The 19928-nt window shown below is 45.8% G+C and overlaps 1 protein-coding gene across 3 annotated transcripts in view; it reads left to right on the forward strand.

Moving 5' to 3' along the window:
* Positions 1 to 19928, forward strand: part of WDR59 (WD repeat domain 59) — a 49396-nt gene that overhangs the window by 24365 nt on the left and 5103 nt on the right. Inside the window, exons 14-24 of one of the 3 annotated variants that reach the window (XM_053952391.1) lie at positions 783 to 947; positions 1750 to 1845; positions 3251 to 3407; positions 4688 to 4757; positions 5028 to 5181; positions 8841 to 8897; positions 14835 to 14968; positions 16378 to 16459; positions 18292 to 18404; positions 19433 to 19580; positions 19673 to 19745. In XM_053952391.1, the coding sequence (XP_053808366.1) occupies positions 783 to 947; positions 1750 to 1845; positions 3251 to 3407; positions 4688 to 4757; positions 5028 to 5181; positions 8841 to 8897; positions 14835 to 14968; positions 16378 to 16459; positions 18292 to 18404; positions 19433 to 19580; positions 19673 to 19745 (1249 nt within the window). Of the gene's footprint in view, positions 1 to 782; positions 948 to 1749; positions 1846 to 3250; positions 3408 to 4687; positions 4758 to 5027; positions 5182 to 8840; positions 8898 to 14834; positions 14969 to 16377; positions 16460 to 18291; positions 18405 to 19432; positions 19581 to 19672; positions 19746 to 19928 lie in introns of those variants that run through there. The other 2 variants (XM_053952392.1, XM_053952393.1) reach the window with 2 other exon arrangements.

The raw sequence follows: 19928 nt of genomic DNA on the forward strand, positions 1-19928 counted from the left end.
ATTGGAGCCTTTCAGGGGGAACCTTCTTTGCTGCAGTGACTGCTGTCTGTAAACAAGTTTTATTTTGAGCTGTCGAGATCCTCTTGGCCAGGGGTAGTAAGAAAGAGGATAATCCCAGACAGTGGTGTGAGAGGAATGTTTCAGCACAGTCAGTACTCTGGCTGATCTTGAGAAGACTGGATGGTGTTTTCTTCTCTGCCTAGACTGTGGAGTGGAAGGTGACTTGTTCCATGCAGTTGATCTCATTTCAACTGCTTCTGAATCCCATCTGCTGAGCCCTCCCTATCCTGAGCTCTGTCCCTCAGTTTTTCCCTCTTTCTTGCACTCCAAACTCTCCTCTGTGCATGGAAGCAGACTGAACTGGGCTGGGAGGCTCAAGGCAGCTGCGTGTCTCCTTTCCCCACCCCTGTGGTTTCACAGCTCATGGCATGATCCTGATTTAGTTTTCTGAGACAGTGGTGCAGAATCTTAGAAGGTGCCTGTTACTGCTGCACTGGGCCAGGAGCTCTCCATGGGTGCAGTGACTGTTGGGAGCAGGACCCTTTCTTGGTGACACCTGGGCTGGGCACGGTCTCTGGATGCTGGGATGTCAGTCTGCTGGTGCGAGCTGAGCCTGTCCCCATCTGCCTGGGGCTTTTTGCTGTCACTGTGTTCCCTGCCCTTGAGAACAGCATGACTTTGTCTGATGTGCAGAGGAATCAGTCCCTCAGCATGAATTTAAGCCACTATAAGTGTAAAAGTCCTAGGAGATCTAACTAAAAACCAATTGCTTTTCCTCACAGATGGATGCAGTGAGTCGCAGCTGTACGGTGTCGGTGCACTGCGGCAACCACAGAGTCAGGATGCTGGTGATGTTCCCTGTCCAGTATCCCAATAATGCTGCACCATCCTTCCAGTTCATCAACCCAACCTCCATCACAGCTTCCATGAAGGCAAAGCTGCTGAAGGTGTGTAAGGAGTATAGAGTGTCTTTATAAAGGTACAAATGGTGGATACTTGACACCTGGATTTTCAAGACATAACTAAACATCAGACCTTGCTGAAGACATACCACAGGTCATAACCATGGGTTGAACTGGTAAATTGTGAAGCCCAGAGGATGAGGTTTTTCTTTGTGCTGCAGCCCAGTATTTGCCTTTTTCCACTGCTTCTTCATTGCTGCTGTGTTCCAGTGTGATGTGTATTGCCTGAGGATCCCTGACATCCTTCTCCTCATGCAGTTGCCCTCAACCCAATAATAGACAAAATGACCAGCTAAGAATCCAGCTGCAGAGTGATACTATTTTTGAGCCAGGATGTTGCTTACTGCTCTACTACACAAGCTGCTTTAAAAATCAGGGGATTTTTTTTACACAGGCCCTGCTAATTCAGACCAGGTGTTTGATCATCTGTTGTAGCAAATCCTATTGCTATTGAAATCCTTTCCCCAGCAACACGTTGATGGATCAGTTTGGGTTTCTTCCTGAAAAAATCTGATTCAGTTTGCCACAAACTGGTATGAAACATATGGGCTGCAGTAATATTGAAGCCTAAATCCTGGCTCAGTGTGCTGCTAGGTGAACCTCAGTGCTCTGATCAAAGCACACAGCCATTCCTCAGAGCAGACAGCACACCAGTGACTCCAGTGGACGTTAGGGGATGTCTGTGACCTGTTTAGGTCCTGGCACCTAAGCTGCTCTGCAGACAAAAAGGATGTGGGCAAAGTGTGGAGGTAACTGTGAATAAAGTTGTGTCTTGTATGTATTCCAGATACTGAAAGACACTTCCCTGCAGAAAGTGAAGCGGAACCAGAGCTGCCTGGAGCCTTGCCTGCGTCAGCTGGTCTCCTGGCTGGAATCTGTCGTGGTACGGAGAACTGCGTGGGCTCTCTGCCCTAGTTTGATGTCTTTTCCCATGTCCCACACTTCTGACTCTGCAGTGAGAGTCTGGCCTCGTTAGATGTGTAAATAGACCCCTGTGACTGGCCATTACATTTGTGTGAGCACTTCTGGTTAATGTTGAAGAGAGCTGGGTGGATGATTAGATGTGTTTTGTTTTCCACAAATGAGGCCCTGAAGATTTGCTTTGGGGGACTCTGATATCCAGGTTACCAGGAGTGACTGGAGACTGGAGAATCTTAGTGGTGCATGGTAGCTTCCCAGCTCAGAATATATTTCACTGGCTGCCAGGGCATGGTTATCATCTGTGAGAGAAGATAAAAGGCCTCAGGTTTTTGATGGATTCATTGTTGTCTGAAAGGCAGTGGCAGATGTCTTCACCTCCTCAGTTTTAGTCAAAGATCCTTCTAGTCCTATTCTAGGGTTTTTGTTTTCTTCCCTGGAAAAAAACCCAAACTGAAAATCTGTTTTTTTTCTGCAGCCTTGTGCTGAGGTTTTGTAGGGATGATACTGCAGATAAATGCAAGTCACACTCTGCTCTTAGCTGTGAGATCTGTGATACCTACTCAGCATCCCAGTGTCAGGTATTAGGTCTTTGTGTGGGTGAAGTGTACTGGAGTGGGTGTTTTTAGCATTCAGGAAAAGATTGGAGAGTCTCCTCAGATTTCTTTCCTGAGAGGTTTTGTTTATTCATCACAAATAAAGGGCTGGGTTTTTTTTTACATGTGAAGGCTTAATTCTGCTTGGTTTCAGCAGTAATATTGTAAGAGTGGGAACTTTTCTCTGCTGTATGGAAATCTGATGACTTGAGGCACCACTGCTTTCAAAGAATTCTTTTAGACCAAAGTTGTAGTATTATTTATCCAAATAAATGCAGATTTCTGCCAAAATTCTTGTGGATAGTCCTGAAGTCCCCCAGTAATTCACACCACCTGCCTTCCTCACTTGAAGACTCCAACCTGCGTTTGACACCCCACAGTTGTGTGGTATTCCCACTCAAGGAGATTTTGTGCATCATTGAGGTATCATATTCAGCTCAACTAGCTGTCTTGAGCATCCTAGCCAGAGTTTGAAGGTCAGATTTTCTGTATAGTTTCCTCCTGTTCCTCCCCAAGTTAAGCTCTGCATTTCAACGTGGTTATGGTGGGAGACAAGTCTCTGGACAAGCAGCCAGAGAAGCTTTCTCCTCAAAGGCAAAAGTGCCCGCAAGTGCCTCTGCAGTTGAAGCAGCAACTGTGCTCTGAGCTTGGTCTGTTCTGGCTCAAAGGATGAGCTCCTCCTGTGATGCTGCTTGGCACTGCCATGTCCTATGCTCTGGCTGGATTTCTCTCCTGTGGCAGCAGGAGTGTGACCTTAGGTAACTTCTGTTTCAGAACCAAGAGGACAGCACGTCCAGCAATCCCTACGCTTTGTCCAACTCTGTAACACCCCCCTTGCCCACGTTCGCCCGGGTCTCCAATGCCTACGGCTCCTACCAGGATTCGAACATCCCATTCCCACGGACCTCTGGAGCCAGGTTCTGTGGTGCAGGTCAGCCCTGTCACTGATACATTAAAACAGGTACCCAGGGAATGGTCCTTTTCAGATGTCTTGGGGAACACTTGCCTCTGAACAAGATGAGGCTTTGCTCATTGCCATGCAAGGAGTTAAAGTTGTGATAATGGTGTTAAAGTAGTGGTACTGTGGTAAATTTTGAGATGAGACTAGTTAGCAACTGTTTGCAGTTGGGGTTGCATGTGGGGCTTTAGGAATTGGAAATGCAGGACTAGCTGAAGAGATAACCTTTGGCTTATGGCATGCCAGAGGCATTGACAGATCTCTTTTTATAGAACACTGGAAATAGCTGTTTTCCTTGCCTAGTTCTCTGCTACCAGCATCACATTACTGGGTGTATTCTGGTACTCAGTCTTCACAAAATTCCTGTGATTTGGGGTTGAATTTACCCCTTGCTGAAACCATATTCATATTACTAACCACTCTTTTCTCATTCTACACTCTTCTACTTGTCCAAAATAGCTTTCCCAAGGTCATTAAGAAACTCCTCCCAAATGGGAGATGGGGTACAGTCATATCCAGGTTTCCAGGAGAGCACATAGAGGGTAAAGTTCATTAAAAACCAGCTTAAGATCTTAGTAAGAGCTGTTAAGTTTCACTGAGCTGTTTCAGATGCACACATGCCTTCTCTGGACCTGACTGCATCCCAGTGTGAGCACGTTTTGAAAACTCCTTTCCATACAGGCCTCCCTGAATTCTCAAGTAAAAGTAAAACAGAATAATATTGCATTGAATAGGCCCAGTAAAGCCTGCTAAATCCTGAAATGCTTGCAAGAGTAGGTGGCTGAAGATACTTGAGAGGCTAACAAATGGGATAAGGCTTGTGAGAGGGTGTTTTGGAGGCAGACTTCAGATGTCTGGGTCTCTTGTACAAGCTGCAGTGGTTTCTCTGCATTGCCAAACATCACCTCACTTACCTCTGGAATAACAGTGCTTGGCAAGTTCTGGTGGAGAGTTAAAAAATGAGCATGCATTTGCTCATTTTCTTTTCCTGTCTTTTCTCTAACAGCTATAAGCCATTTGAAATTGTGCTTTTGAGAGAAACATTCAAAAACCCCATGCTTTGTAGTGGATTTGCAGGGAGTTGATTTGGGTTGAGAGGATGTCTGCTTTTAGTTTATAATTGCTAAGGGTAGTGGATAAGAACCAATGCCCTTGCCTCTGATACACAGGGAAATCTGGCCATTTAAGTTGAACCACCCCCGGGTATTCTACTCCTTGTTGCATGATCTTTATGCCATGTCCTGTCTCTTCAGGGTACCTGGTGTATTTCACGAGACCCATGACCATGCACCGCGCCGTGTCCCCGATGGAGCCCACACCCAGGTGAGTGCCCTGTGTGGTGTTTGAGGTGTGCTGCTGTCATGGGCAGGAAAGCAGGAAAATACCAGGTCCTCCATTGCAGCTAGTCCCCTCCAGTGTTAGCTGTGTCCTCAGTGCAGAGCGCCTGGGCCCTTACACCACATGGCCTCAGCAGAGACTTCTTTCCAGACACTGGCACCATTGCTGGCAGCTTGGGCTAGTGGACATGTCAGTGTGAGCCTGCAGGACATTTTGGTGGGAAAAGCCCCTGAAAGTGTATTCCCTTTCTTCCAGGTCTCTGTCAGCTTTATCAGCGTACCATAGTGGCCTCATTACTCCAATGAAGATCCGCACGGAGACTCCGGGCAACCTGCGCTTGTACAGTGGGAGCCCAACACGCAGTGAGAAGGAGCAGGTCTCCATTAGCTCCTTCTACTACAAAGAAAGGGTAAGTATTAGACCAAAACACTGCTCCCAACACTTCAACTTTCATTATCTGTTTTCCTTTCATTTAGCATTGCTAGTAGCAGAAGCTTTGTATTCCTCTCAAAAAGACATCTTTCTATAGGCAGCTCTGTGGATTTATCTGCTATTAGTAACTTCTTTACCAATCCTCTCTAGCATTTGACCTGCTTATTTTGATGTTTCTGTATGCTGACCATCACAGTTCCCTTCAGTGCATTACGCTGTCTCCCTTTGCATTATGTAGGGTTAAAATATCACCCTTTAAGAAGTTGTAGTCTTCAGATAGGTGCATGTAGGCAGCTCTTGTTGTTCTGGGTACTCCCTGATATATATAACTGCAAAGGGTTGTGACTCTCTGCAGCTTACTGCCAGCCTCTCCTGGACTATGGGATGTGGTTGGTTATTTCTAATTCAGGTGTCTCTTTCAGGGATATGTGCCCCTTTTCTTTTTAAACAAAAATAATTTCTACATTATTCTATTATGACCTTCCAATCCACATAATTCTGGTTTAGGTGCAAATTTTGCTGTTGTTCCTATTTACAAAGCTTTGGAGAAGAGTGGGATTGTTTCCTTCTGGGACATGGTGGGTGAGGAAGACCTGTTGTAATTGTAGGGTGGCCACAGGGTAGTTGTAAAGCACCTGTGAGGGCCTGATGTGCCTGGAGCAAATGCTGTGGGAGCAGTAGGCTGAGCAGATTGTTAGAAATACACTATGCTTCAGCAGGGGGTGAAGTGGCTTGCAAAAGTGCAGTAAGCTTCCCCAGGGCGCCTCAGAATTTGGGGCATTGAGTAGTTTGTTCACTGTCCATGCAGAGGACATGAATCTGTTGCAGCAGTGAAGAGCTTCCAGGTAACCCAGGGAAAGCCAAAAGCTGTCTGCAATCTGCTGGCAGAAGAGTTTGGGAACTTGTGTCCCAGGAACAGAGGAAGTCAAAGCCTTGAACACCCATCCTTCCTGGGCACTGAGACAAGTCTTGTTTTTCTGGTGGTTCTGGGTGTGACAGCCATCCTTGTCTCTGGGATTGTGTCCTGCTTACATGATGTCATTGCACCTCCCAGCTGTGGGGAGAACCCCTGTCTCCAGTGCAAGTTCTGCTTCCATACAGACCCAGAAGACTCTGAGTCCCCATCCTGTTGTTTTTTTTTTTTTTCCCCACACAAACTTTTTTTTTTGATGAAAAGAGAAAACGGTGCTGCCTGGAATTAGAGAATAGAATTATAATCTGTCCTAGTATTTGTAGGAGAGTTTATTTAAAGAGCTACCTCTGTCCTCTGCAGCAGGCTTGTCCCCGACACACAGCCTCTCTAAGATGACAGACAAGGCTAAAAATAACATGTGGAACCAGCTTGGTGCAATTTCATGTGATCTGTCTCCCCAGCCCTTGTATTGATGGCAACAAGATTTTTGTCACAGGGTAAAAATTCAAGAGAGCAAAGCATGTGTGCAGCCATGTCTGCTGAAAGCCAAGGGAAATTCCTGTGTTCCCCTTCCCCTGCTGAGCTATCTCCTCACATGCTGGAATAAATGTAAGAACCTTAGCAGGAAGCTGGTTCAAATGTTCTTGCAGATGAAACAAGTATTGCAGTATTAAAAAAAACCCCAAAAACCTGTATCTCCCTTTAGCAAACGTTTTCTGATTCTTCAGGAGTTGATGCCATGACCTCTGTTAGATCAATGCTACATATTTTTGTTATTTCATTGTGATGGTTTTAAAAAGCCCAGATTCTAAATTTAGTTAACTCCTTGCTCTGAAGCTTGGATTTTATGTTCGCATTAAATAAAAGTTGAAATTTTGTGCACCAGACTGTGATATCAGACAGCTTCATCCCCAAAACTGAATTTATCAGCCATAACCAAGTATTTAAATCCAATGTAGCAGCCACTGGCATCCACTACCATTAGCAAACAAATGGAATTTGCCCATTGCTAGACAGGAAAGATGTCATGTTCCCATAAAGGCAGGGGAGCTGCTGATTCCAGCAGAGAGCTCCTTAGTGAGCCAAAATGAAGCTAAATCTGGCATTGAGCCTTTCTGTGCTCATTTAAATACGTGTATATATATATATATATATATGTATGTGTGTATATATATGCATACATACACACACACACATCTATATTTATATATATGTCTTTCTCACTTTGTATCCACACATGCACACTCCTCCTTTCTTCCTCCCTCTTTTTCACTCCTCAAAAAAACACCACTGAAGAGCAGTAGTCAGCAGAAAGGAGGAGCTTTATCTGTACCGTGGCAATGCCATCAGTGTTTTGAACCTGAGTGTCTCTTAAAGAAGGTGCCATGGAGTTCTTTTTCCCCCCTGCAGTTAGAGGGTCATGCCAGTGAGCACCTGGAGACTGTTGCATCCTGGGAACGCCGCAGGAGACTGCTCAGCCTTGCTGTACCTGGGCATGGTGGCAGTGGTGTCCTTACGCTTCCCATCAGGGAACTGGTCGGGGGACTGAGCTTAGTTTTGCTGCTTTTCCACTGTACAAAATTTCCTTCAACTAACCGTTTTCTCCTTCTCTGTGTGGCCTGCTGGAGGAACCTGTAGCACATGGCTGCAGCCTTCTCCTCTCTCTTTCCATGGGGGCCTGCTGCCAGCCTTGGCTTCCTGGCTGTAGGGCTCTCCCAGCCATGAGATGCAAGGGGATGTAGAGGCTGAAGGCATGGCTGATGGTCCTGACTGTCTATCATCAACTGAAAACAAATGCAAAATACATTGTACCTGACCCAAATATTCCCTTTTATTATGTTGACTCCTAGAGATCGGTACACAAAACTTTTTTTCAAGTGAGTGTACACTAATGTGCTTTGAAAGATTCCATTTGCTGTTGCTGTAATACTGTGTTGAGTACCTACTGCAGTATCTTCAAGTTCCTAATGAAAGCCTACTTTGGAGCTATTTGGCATAGTCAATCAGTGAATTTGATTGCTCACTCAATCTGAATGAGTTTCTCAACCCATTATGACAATACCCACATGGGCCGGCCAAGTAGCAGTGTCTCTACATCCCTTCTAATATCCTGACATGTGGTTTTTATTGTTTAAAATTAAAGTGAACAGTTACAGTAGGTTCCAGTGAATGAAGTTCTGGAGGATGCTGGATGTTAAAGGGAATCTGAGTAAGCAAGAGTGTCTGTTTAGCTTTCTGCAGATATCTGTGCCATGGCACTGGACAGCTGTGTTAAAAATGATGCAGTTTACACTTAGCTGCCTTCCTCTTCAGGCAAGAGGAGTAAAGCTTTGGAGTTTAGGCACGTGGGGCACTTGGGTGTTGTCCTCTGCTCAATTCATGGTATGAACAAGGTCACATGAAGCAGTTCAGTGCTTCTTGCAGTAATACAACTCCACGTGGAAGACTTTATTCAGATTTGTTTTTCCCAAAGTCTTCCGTAGAGGCTGGTGTTGGGCACAGACACAGCAGCCTTTGCTCTGCCAGAGCCATAGGTAATGCTCTGTACAATTGTGTGAGGGTGAAAATGGTTTGCAACTGTTCGCTGTGTACCAGAGCCATTGGGAACAGTATCTCTTACTCTGCTGGTTCAGGGCACTTTTCATTTCAGTTTATTTACCTTTGTCTTTAATTTTCTTGGTGTCTTTCTTCCCTTTTCCTGGGTATAATGTTTTCGCGTACAGATGTCTCCTCGCTCTGCCCGGCGACGTTGGTCCATACAAGCAATTAACGACTTCCCGGTACTGTGTGCTGTGCTAATACTGTCCTTGATATGACCCTGTCTTCTGCCCAAGGGCCCAAGAATAAAATGCCACCTGCCTGCCTTTGAGTAACCTGCACAGAGCTGGGGGACTCGCACTCCACGCAGGGCTTAGGGCTTCACAAGAGCAGATGAACGTGTAAGTGGGCAGGAGTTTGCAAGGTGCAATTACTGACCTACAGGATGCCTGTTTCACCTGGCCTTGTGGTCAGGAAAGGATGCCAAGGGGTAATTTGAAGTGTAAGAAAAGATCAACCTCTAAGATACAGAGTGCACTGTAGAGGAGCTGAGTGATTATTATACATCATCAACCAACTGATGAGACTGACATTAGACCACCTAATTTTGAAAAGACAAAGTCTTGCTGGAGAGGGAGGGAAGATCACTTAAGAGCTATGGAAGAAGCAAACTGGTTGAGTTTCTGACAACAATCTGTCATCTCATTAAAATGAACTGCCACTTCTCAGTGCAATCCATCACACAGTCTTATTTCCTGGATCAAAAAATACAATTTCTTCTTAACTTCTGATCTTCTCACAGCCCTTGGAGTTGCACCACTGCATTCATTTAGAGTGGTTGCACTTCAGCCACCCTGGCAGGTACTCCCTTCTCCTGGCACCTGCCCTGCCGAGTCTGCTTTGACAATTGTTTTCTGATAGTCAGGTCCACGTGTCCCTCAAGCTCCGACATCATTCATGATATTGTCATCTTGATGATATCAGGATTGCTCAAGCTGTGCTGTACACGTGGGCAGTTACTGTTTCATCACTCATCTTCCAAGTATAGACAAAGCTCAGAAAATTCCATTTCAATTTAAAGATGATCTCTTTAAGTCTGTTTGTCTTAATGTCTGCACGAACAACTGTTTTTTCACAGCTGCTGTCCTTCATGCTATCTCTTCATAAGACAGCAGGGAATAAAATAGAATCCTGTAACACCTGACTTAACTTGGTATAATAGGATCAAGTTTTCCTAACTGCAAGACTTCTAAGACTGTACTAGCAAATAATAGGTGAAAGAAACCAGAAGTAATTTACTTGACTCCATCAAGGCTTTTTACAAAGATCTTTGTGAGCAGCAGAGGCAAGAAATGAAGTTCTGTCTTGAATCAGGAGTAGACTGAAAGAAAGAAAATCAAGCAATGAACTTGCCAGCTTGTGTGGTAAATTGCAGAGCACAAAGGCTATGGTTTAATTCCCTTACCACTGTCCTGGAAGGAAGAGCAAGTAATGATGTGATTAAGTTATAATTTTCAGTGATGCATATTTAAAAGGGATACAGGGGTTAGTCCAAGCCTTGAAGGATTGATTGTATTTGTGGACAACCTTCAAAAGAGGCTAAACTGACTCTCTAAAGGGGACAGCAGTGCCTAAGGTGAAGACACAGGCATACACAAGGAGAAGTATAGGTTATTAGTGCAAATCACATGCCTTCCTTCTGGAAGAAGAGCTCAGCATTGCTCAAGGTATTTGGGGAAGCAAGAGTTTAGCAAGTTTACAAGACGTAATAATTCCTCTTCCTTTCTAGCTGCCTCTTCTGAAGTGCCCATGCTTCAGGGCAGGTGCCAGCTATTGATTGATGGAAGCTATAAAGAAATATTCCTGCTGTGGGGCATTTGATTCGAAAGGGCCTTGGATTTTTTTAGCGCCTTTATGGCAGGTGCCTGATACTGTGGGAGATGCTGGAAATAGTAAATGTTGATTGTTTTGAAGAGAAAATCCAGGCAGTGCTGCATGAGCCACATGGGGGAGTTAATCTGTAGGCAGTTGTTCAGAATAAAGGAGCATAGCATTCTACAGGGAGGAAGCAATTTTTGCATTTTATTTTAAAAAAATAAATATGAGAAGCAGCTTGAACCTGACTTGAGCAGATTTAACTATTTTGTACATACCTTATTGCAGCTTAATCTCTTGGCATTGAGTCTGTTCTCTTCTGTTCACAACCTTTACCTTTGCCCTACTAACGCCAGTTTATACCACAAACCCTGAAATTTTGCATATGCTGATGTGAAACAGGCACTTTACATTTCAGGATCCTACTTAAAGCACTGCCTGCCTCAGCAGGATCCAAAGGCACACACACCCAAGTGTTCAGCATCCTTTCCAAGCGGGCAGCATTTTGCAACTCCTGCTGCTGAGTATGCAGTGATGATGGTGGTTGCTACAAAGCAGTTGGTGGCTTATTCTTGGGCTATCTGTTTCTACATGTAACCCATTTACTGCCATCGTTATCACCTCAGATTGCAGCAAATTACAGCCTTGGGTATAGTAGTGCAGGTGCAGGCTGGCTTTTTTAGTCATTATCCAGTGCTGTTCCCTGCTGTCACCTCCAACCCATGATTGCCATAAATGCTCTGGTTTCTTTCCTTCTTGTGCTCTGAGGAACTGATGAGTCTTAATTTACTTATCACTGTAGCGATTTTCTTTCGTATCTTCCTCTCGTTAAACTGAGGAGCAGCTGGGTAGATGCAGTTCTCCTTGGCAAGGATTCTAGGCTTCAGAAAGAGCTAGAAATGTCGTGGGCAGTGCAGAAGACCTGTGCCTTTGTCCTTCAGCTGCCAGCAGCTAGCTTGGTGCATGTTGATTCCTGCTTCAGCTCCAACTGTTATGTTCCCTGCTCCCCATCCTGACCTGTGCTCCAGCCCCTAGGAAGAGATGTGTTTTCTGCTCTGCCCTAATGCCCCTGAGCCTTGGTGACACTTTTTGATTACACCATAGTGGGAGCTTCTCTTGGGAGAAGAGGTGGAATGGGAGGGAGGTGGACCTAAAGCAAAGAAACCTAAAGTTTTCTTTGTCTCTGGTGATCCGTGTTAAATGTGCTCAAATACTGCCTGGTGGAGAGCTACTCCTGTGATTAACACCAGTAATTACTGGATTCAAAGTAGAACTTCTGCTGTCAATGGTAATGAACTTTACCCCATCTGTGATGGTTCCCATACTTCTGATTGTGGGTTTTTTCCTAACTCTTACTTGTTATAGCTGAGGTAAACCTGAATTGCCAAAAACCCAGGCTTTTTTAATGGTGACTTTACATGTAGCTTTATGATTTTTTTCTGTCACAGCTTTAGGGGTTAAAAGTGGTGGGCATGGAAGTGTAGTACAGGCAGGGCCTGTGGCCATCAACTAACTCCATTCCTGGAGATGCAGCAGTAAAGAATTAGGGTTTCCTTTTTGCCAGTAAATAAGCAGAGGAAGAAAATAGGTCAATTTTGGTTTGAGTCCAAGTTTTCAGGGGGTTCTGACACATTTAATGTTTCCATTTGTATGGTGGTATGTTAAAAGCAAGCAGTGGAAACCATTCATGAGAGCTCTTTTTCATTCTCATCTTCATTTGTTGTCATTCTCCTCCCCCCCCCCAAAAAAAAAATAAAAAAAGACCCAATTGCCTGTGGAAAATGATATATGTTGTCCATGTTTGTAGTCTTGAAATGCCTGTTGGGAGGCTTCTTCAGTCTGCTCTTGCAAGGGGCAGGAGCAGGTTGAATCTGTTCCCAAAGACTGGGCAGAGGGAGCTCTCCATCGACTGTGAGTCCTGGGGACAGCTGGCTTACAGATGGCCAGAAGGTGGCAGGTTGCTCTCTAAATTACCTACCAGGCTCTAGAAGTTCTTGTTGATAGCCCTGCAGAACGTGGTTCTGTGTCTGCAAGCCTGGGCTCAAACACCCACTCAGACACAGCACAAATAACAGCTTTTGCTGTGAGAAGCCTGGTAGCCCTTCCAGGACAGTGCCTGAGCTCTTTCCTCCTGGCATGTCATTGTGCTGGGGCTCCCAAGCTTCACTTATATACTGATTTTGGTAGCATCAGCAGTTCCTCACCACACCTGGGAGACAGCATTTGCTGTCCTGAGAAAGAATGAGGTACAGGTGCCACTTGGGAACCTTTTTGTAAGGTTGTTGTAAGGTTACCTGGGAACCTTATTGTAATACAGCTCACATCCTTCAGCACTGAATTGGCAGCTAAACTTTTAGGTGTTAGCAAAACAGGATTAGCCTGCCCAATGTCAGGAGAGGCAGAGCTGATCCAGACTGTGCCTTGGTTAGGAACTGATGGACTGAAGAGAGGTGGGTCTCCCACCTGACCCCATTCTAGCCACCTTCCACTGCATAGTGCTTTTCAGCTTCAGGGGACAGATAAGTACTGCAGGCAGATTCCTCTTGGATGAATGAGGATTTGAATAGACGTGGCAGAGAACTAGTCAGTCAGCCTTTCCAGAGCACTGGATGCTGACAGCCCTGTTTCTACCAGTGTTTCACCCCTCTAAATGTTGGGCACCATGCAAGCTCTGCTCCTCTTTACTCAGGGGTGGTGGAAGATCAGGGGAATGGTGATGCTATGTAACATATGCATCCCTGGAACAACCTTCGTCTCCTTTGAGGCTGAAATGCCTTCTTCACTTACTGTCAAGCAGGAGCCTCTGATCCTCAGCTGTGCAGTGTTCAGAGAAGCTTCAGGAGCTCATCCTTTTTGCTTCTTGTGGCATGTGTTAGTAGTAGTCTGCTCTGCATGGCAAGACCTCCTCGGCACACTGGCCTACGTCTGGGCCAGGCAGGCAGTGGCATTTCTTAAGGTCATGGGTAGGTTTTTAAGGACATTTTGTGTCTGATAAGCCTGCCAGGTTCTCACAGGACTGCATGGTCATGGTCAAAAGCCATTTGGCACTCAGCCATCCCAGAGCTGGCCTCACACCCACAGTAAAGGTGATCTTGCTTGCAGATCCAAGTCCTGCCTTTCCTGTATCCCAGTCTGCTCTTTAGGAGCACTAATGTGAGCCTGTGTAAGCTGCATCTGCCTTGCAGAGCCATCAGCACAGGGCTGCCTTGCTGGCCCCTTGAGAGAGGGGCTGTTCTGCTTTGATGAGATGTGTGGGAAGCCCCAGCAGGAGTGTCCCAGGAGAGCCTCCCTAACTCAGCATGACCGGCGCTTCCGTGTGGGTCGGTCGGCTCTGTGTGGCAGCGAGGGAGCGCGCCATAGGAGAGCAGCATTGCAAAGCATTGGAACCCTGCGTAGCAGCCAGCGCTTCCTTCAGTAGAGCTCCAGTGCCTTCTGCCTGTCGTGCTGCCACACATCCTCTCACCCCTCCTCCTCACTCTCCTAGAGCAAGGAGCTGGAAGAGGTCAGGATACTAGACAGATACTCTATGGTGTTTCACACAGCCAAGGTAGCTTTATGCAGCTTGGCTTTAAGATGGCCTCTGTATCTGTTACAGGAAGTATTTGGGAATCTTGGCTTCTTGTTTCTCTTCCCTTCTGTTGGTTCCTCTCCTTTCTTCTCCCCCCTCTTATGTCCTGAGCCAGCTGTAAGTAGATATGAGCATGGCAGCTAGGGATCCTTGCTAGGAAAACTTGGACCCTGCTTTATCATCTGCCAGTTGTTTGTTTGAAGCTGTTGATAAAGCAGGAGGTGGGAGCCCTGTGCTGGCATTGAACAGGGCAGTTCTCATCCTGAGAGGGCAGACCTAGAGACAGGCTGGAGCTGTGGGCTTGCCCTGAGGCAAAGGGTGAGCAGCAGCTGCCTCCAGCACGTCTCTGTGTGACGCTGGTTGAAGTCAGCAGTGGTTTATCTGCAAAGGGTTCCCAGAGAATGAGAACTGAACGGTCCTCCTGCCAAACTTGCCCATGTTTGATTGGCATCCCAGTGCTGATTTATTCTATTATTGGCTTTCACAGGGAAACTCACAAAATACTTTTTGAGTGAGTTTGACCTTGAGCTCGCTGCCTTGACCTGCTTTTCACTTCCTACAGATGGAGATGCTTGTTCTCCTGGGCATGTCATGGATGTTTTCCAGGGTAACACAGAGCCTTCTGAAAGGCAGGTTTGGGCGCTGCTTGCATTATTCCTGACCCTAGTGCTTTGTTCCCTGTCCCAGCCAGCCTACTGTCCTCTTCTCCAGTAACACTTTGCCATTGGTTCTGCAGAAATCAAGGAGGTGGAAAAGCAAACGAGAGGGGACAGATGCCAACAACCGACCCATCAAAGCTGCTGGGAAAGTTATTATCCAAGATATTTCCTGCTTGCTGCCTGTCCACAAGCTGCTGGGAGAACTCTACATGTGAGTACACGTGGGCTGTCATCCTTTCCCGAATGAAAGCAGCTGTCTTTGGCATTGCTGTGCTTTAATCCTGACATCAGTCAGCATGGATCCATGAATGTTTCTCTACCTTCTTCCTCAGTTCTTGCCTCACTGCTTTTTTTGGTATCCCTCTGCCTGTGAGAGGGGACCTGTCTCCTGTAAATCTGAAAAGTGTGAGGGAAGAAATTTGTGATGATGTGTAGTCAACAGAATTTGAATCAGCATCATAACTGCAAATGTTACAGGTTCATATTTTTACCTGCTAAAGAGAGAAATTATCAGTAGAAATTATTTTTCAAATCTCATGTTAAATGCAGAGGCTTAAAAATCTCAGTAAATGCACATTTTCATTCTGTAAAAACTATTAATAGCTCAAAGCTTTTTCATTTCAGAAGTATTTGCTATGTTCCCACTTGGAGTCTTGTTTGTACATGTCAGGTCTGTTGTGCAGGTTGTTCTGTGGTATTGGAAAGGATGGAGTTCTGTGGGCATTTTTGTGTTTTTGTTGGTTTTGGATTTTTTTTAACAAAGGGCTTCCTTTTTCCATGCTTTCTAAATCATATGGTTACAAAACCTCTGTTCCTGATTTTTTTCTTTCTTAGCTTTGGTAATACTGGCTGGTCCTTAACGGAGTTTCCAGTCTATGGACATTCAGGGAAGAAGCAGGAAATTCCTCTTTATGAGGAAAGAAAGAGAGGAAAAACCCCTTCTTTCTCTCCCTTTCTGTGTTATTAAAAAGAATATTCTTCTGAAAAAAGTATTGGACCTTTCTTCTTGGGACATCTTTTGTGTAAACAACCTGACCCTTTTCCATGTACTGTAAAAATCTCAAACAGTTGAAGTGTTGGGAAGATTTCTGATGACAGGCAGAAAAGCACACGTGGGCTTCCTCAGCCCACCTTGCCAGCCTGTTAAGGCTTCACACAGTGGGTGTGTTATCCCCCAGCCAGCCTGGTTCTCCCCAGTATGCTCCTGTCTCCCTCTGAGTCAGCCAGAGCAGACTGATGGGCTGAATGGGAACAGGACCGTGTAGCCAATGGCACCAGCTTTTAGGGACAAGAATGATTCTGGACTTCATGATACCCCAGCAGAAGTTTGGTCTGATATCCTCTTGGAAATGGTGTTGCTTAGAATCAATCCCAGCTAGTATGGACTTGGACTCGATGTGTGGTGTATTAGCAAAAATGAATAGAGGGAGGAGGATGACAGTGATCCCTGAATAACAGAGAAGGATGGGATGGGATCCTGGCCATGCAAAGAGGCTCGTATTGATTGGAAGGTTCTGGGCTGCTCACTGCTGCCAGAGCCATGTTCCCCCTTCCCCCCATTCCTCCCCACCTTTGTAGGTAATGTGCCAATCAGAGCTGAGTTACCTCCTTTCTTTTCAGACTAAATGTGAATAACATCCAGGAGACTTGCCAGAAGAATGCTGCCTCAGCCTTGGCTGTGGGGCGGAGGGATCTCGTACAGGTATGCCATGGAATCTGACCTCTTCCTCAGCAAGCTGTGCTACCCTCCAATGGCTTGTGCTGTCACCAACACCCAAACACCACTGGGGTTCAGCAGCTCTATCAGGGACTCCCTGGGTGTTGAACCTGGCCTGTGGAATGGCCAACAAGGTGGTCCCCACCTTGTTGTCTCTGGTCATTGAGAGATTCTTTCCCAGGACTGCACACAGATTCCTTTATGCCCTTTGCCAAACTGAGTGAAACACATTTTTCAGGGAATTCCTGTAGGCAAAGTGAGCAATGCAGCCTGCTTTTGAGTCATCAAATGGAGTAACTGTGCACAGAGTTGCCTAGCTGCTGTCAGCATTTTGATCCGTAATTTTTTTCATACTTATGTAATTGTTCCCATTGTTTGGCATTCTGCTGGCAGTGGGTACTAAGTGCAGCTGTCTTCTCCCAAGAGAGCCTGGGCCCAGGGACCCCAAAATGGGGATGACTATTTGCCTTCAGCTAAAAGTAGGACAAAAATGGCTGTTGTGGCCCATGCTTTTCCCTGTGATTAGTCCATTGCAACAGGCAGGACATTTGACACGACATGGGAACACCTGAAAGAAATGGGAATTGGCCGTGCCACAGGAGCTGTGCACATCTCCTCAGCATTTGGCTCTTCCTAGAGCTGGATAGGCAACATGCATAGGCTTACCTGATCTAAGCAGAAGCTGACTCAAGCTGTTGTCTTGCTTCTTGGTGGGTTCTGCAACACCAGCAGAGAGAAAGTAGGTCTAGTTCCCCCTTGTCTGTTCTTCCTCTAGCAGTCTGGTTTGTCCACATTGGACCGGGGTTTGGGTGGAGTAACTTCAGCAAGATTTCTCTGAGATAACTCTGTTTCTTCCTTGGTTTTCCCTGTCCTGTGTAACTCCAGCCTGTAGTGCAGCTCACAGCAGACATGCAGGCTTGAATTGCAAGTTACAGGTTTGATGTGCTCTGTAGCAGTGTAGGAAGTGGAATCTTTCCTGTTTGCTTTCTATGCACTCTCTTATGCAGCCCAGTCCTTGTTTCAGTTTCTCTTCTGTAACTCTCTCTGGTTTCACGGGGAACAGCTTTGGGACTACTTTTTCTGGCTGTTTGTTCTTTGTACTTGGTGCATGTGTTTTTTCTTTATTGTCCACATTGTCAGTTCTCTGATTTTTGCTGTCTTTTTAGTACCATGCTCTTTTTCCTTTCCTGCTCTTTTTTTTTCATGCTAAACTAGGAGCTTTCCTTTTCCCTGGAATATTCTGTCCCATTTTTAAAGGCACAGCAGAAAAAAACAACCCTAGATCAGTGGTATGGAGACTGACAAGATGAAACCATTTTCAGAGTAGAGGATGATAAATGAAGGAGAAATTTCATGTGAAGTGGTTAAACTTCTGAAATAGAAAAGGCAAACAGTGTCCTGTCTGTGCTAGGCTGCATTAGGAGAATAGGGCTCAGTGGTACCACTAATGAAAGGATACTTTTCATGCAAATAACTTTCTGCCACCAGACATCTCTGAACCCAAGAACTGTATCAAATCTAAACCCTTTTGATGCTTGTGAATATAAAATGCACTAACAGACTATAGACTGTTCTGCTTTTGCATTTAACGCAACACGAAGTGAGTGGGATAGGGAAAGCCTGGTTTTGTGTTATACTCTGTAATATTTGTGACACAGAGACTGAAACTCTTCCCTGCTGTCAGGGAAAAAAAAAAAAAAAAAAAAACAGACAAGCTCCATTATTATCTGTCTGTGTGTGAATTTGTGCACACCTATGCCCTGGGAGTGTGGTTAATCCTAATTGTAGCTTTGCTGCTTTTCCTTCCTGTCTGCCAGGTTTGGTCACTGGCCATGGTAGCTACTGATCTCTGTCTTGGACCGAAGTCTGACCCAGATTTAGAGATACCTTGGGCACAACATCCATTTGGACGTCAATTACTGGAATCCTTGTACGTGTCTGGATGCTGGGGAGGGGCTGGGGAATGGTTGCTGAAGCAGAGCCCTCCATAACTATCTATGTGTAAGGCGTCATTTCATATTTGGGGTAGTGCCACAGCATGGATATTTTTCCTGTCTCAAGCCTCTGATGCTTGAAACAGAAAGGGAAGCTCCAAATGTGTTTCTGGCATACAGGAGGCAGCCCTTGACCTTCCACCTATCACTCAGGTCTTCTTTGGCCAGCATTGAGCAATAGGCCAGACACAGGTGGAGCTCTGCTTTCCATGCCCATAATGCTTGACCTGGAGATTTGGGGTTCTTGCTCCCCACTAAACTAGCCTGTTGGTGCAGCACCTTTTTTTACCTTCAAATTCCCTGTTGTCATCAAAGCTTTATTGGGAAGTTGTTCCAGTGGCCACAAAGCCAAGTGTTAGCTACAAATGTTTTCCAGGAGAATCTATTCAGGAGTTACATAATTCATGACTGATATTATTTATCAATCCATGCTATTTGGAAGTGCAGGATTTAGGATTTATGTGCTGTGCTTTCCATACTGTTGCTTGTCCAAGCTCTCTCCTGCTGCATGGCAGCAGTGGGGGCACAGCACAGGTTGTTCTTTATCACTCTCAGCCTTCAGAGCAAACTGGAAACTTCCAGCCTTCTACAAAACCTGCAGCAGCCTTTTGTCTTGTGATCCAGGTGCAGGACGTTTGCACCCAGAGGGCTTTGTCAAAAAGATTTTGTGGCTGGGAGTGAGTTTAATGGCTCCAGCATTACATCAGAGCCCAAGTATTGCTGAATTCCCAGAGCTCCCATCTTTCTCCCGCCAGTTAGGGCATGAGCATTTTCAGAAGGAGAACTTGGCTTCTCAGAGGTGTGACAGAAAAGCCAATCCAGCCCCTCAGTGCACATGTCTCCTGTGGGCAGTCATGACACCCAAACCTTTGTGTGCAACAGGCTTGAAATTAGCTGCCCTGGAGTCGCAATGGTTTTGCTACTGAATTCTGCTCAGTCTCACACTGTCTTTTTCATTTCCCAGGCTGGCTCATTACTCACAGCTCCATGATGTACAGACCCTGGCCATGCTCTGCAGTGTGTTTGAAGCCCAGTCCAGGCTCCAGGGGTGCCCCAATTCTTGTGTCCCCTTTCCTCAGCGTGCCTCCAACCTGGCCACCCACAGCCGATACGTACGATCACCATTTCTTTCCCATTTGTCTTGGATATCTTTGAATGTCTCTCACATAGATGACAAGATTTATTCTCCTTTCCCCCTCAACAGCCCAGCTTTACTTCCTCTGGCTCCTGTTCCAGCATGTCAGATCCTGGGATTGGCACTGGAGGCTGGAGCATAGGTATGAGACCTGGCTAGTAAATAAAGAATCTCTCACCCTTCCAGCCAAGGTTTTAGATAGCTCCTATGGTGGGGAAAAGAGGGAGTTAGTACCAGCTGTGATTGCAGATGTGTTCTGCCAGAGCAGCTCTCTGGGGTTTGGCCAGTATGGTGTGACTCCGTGGCTGGAAGTGAGCAGGCCTTG

Source organism: Vidua chalybeata, chromosome 11 (assembly GCF_026979565.1).
Source record: "Vidua chalybeata isolate OUT-0048 chromosome 11, bVidCha1 merged haplotype, whole genome shotgun sequence".
Classification (NCBI taxonomy): domain Eukaryota; kingdom Metazoa; phylum Chordata; class Aves; order Passeriformes; family Viduidae; genus Vidua; species Vidua chalybeata.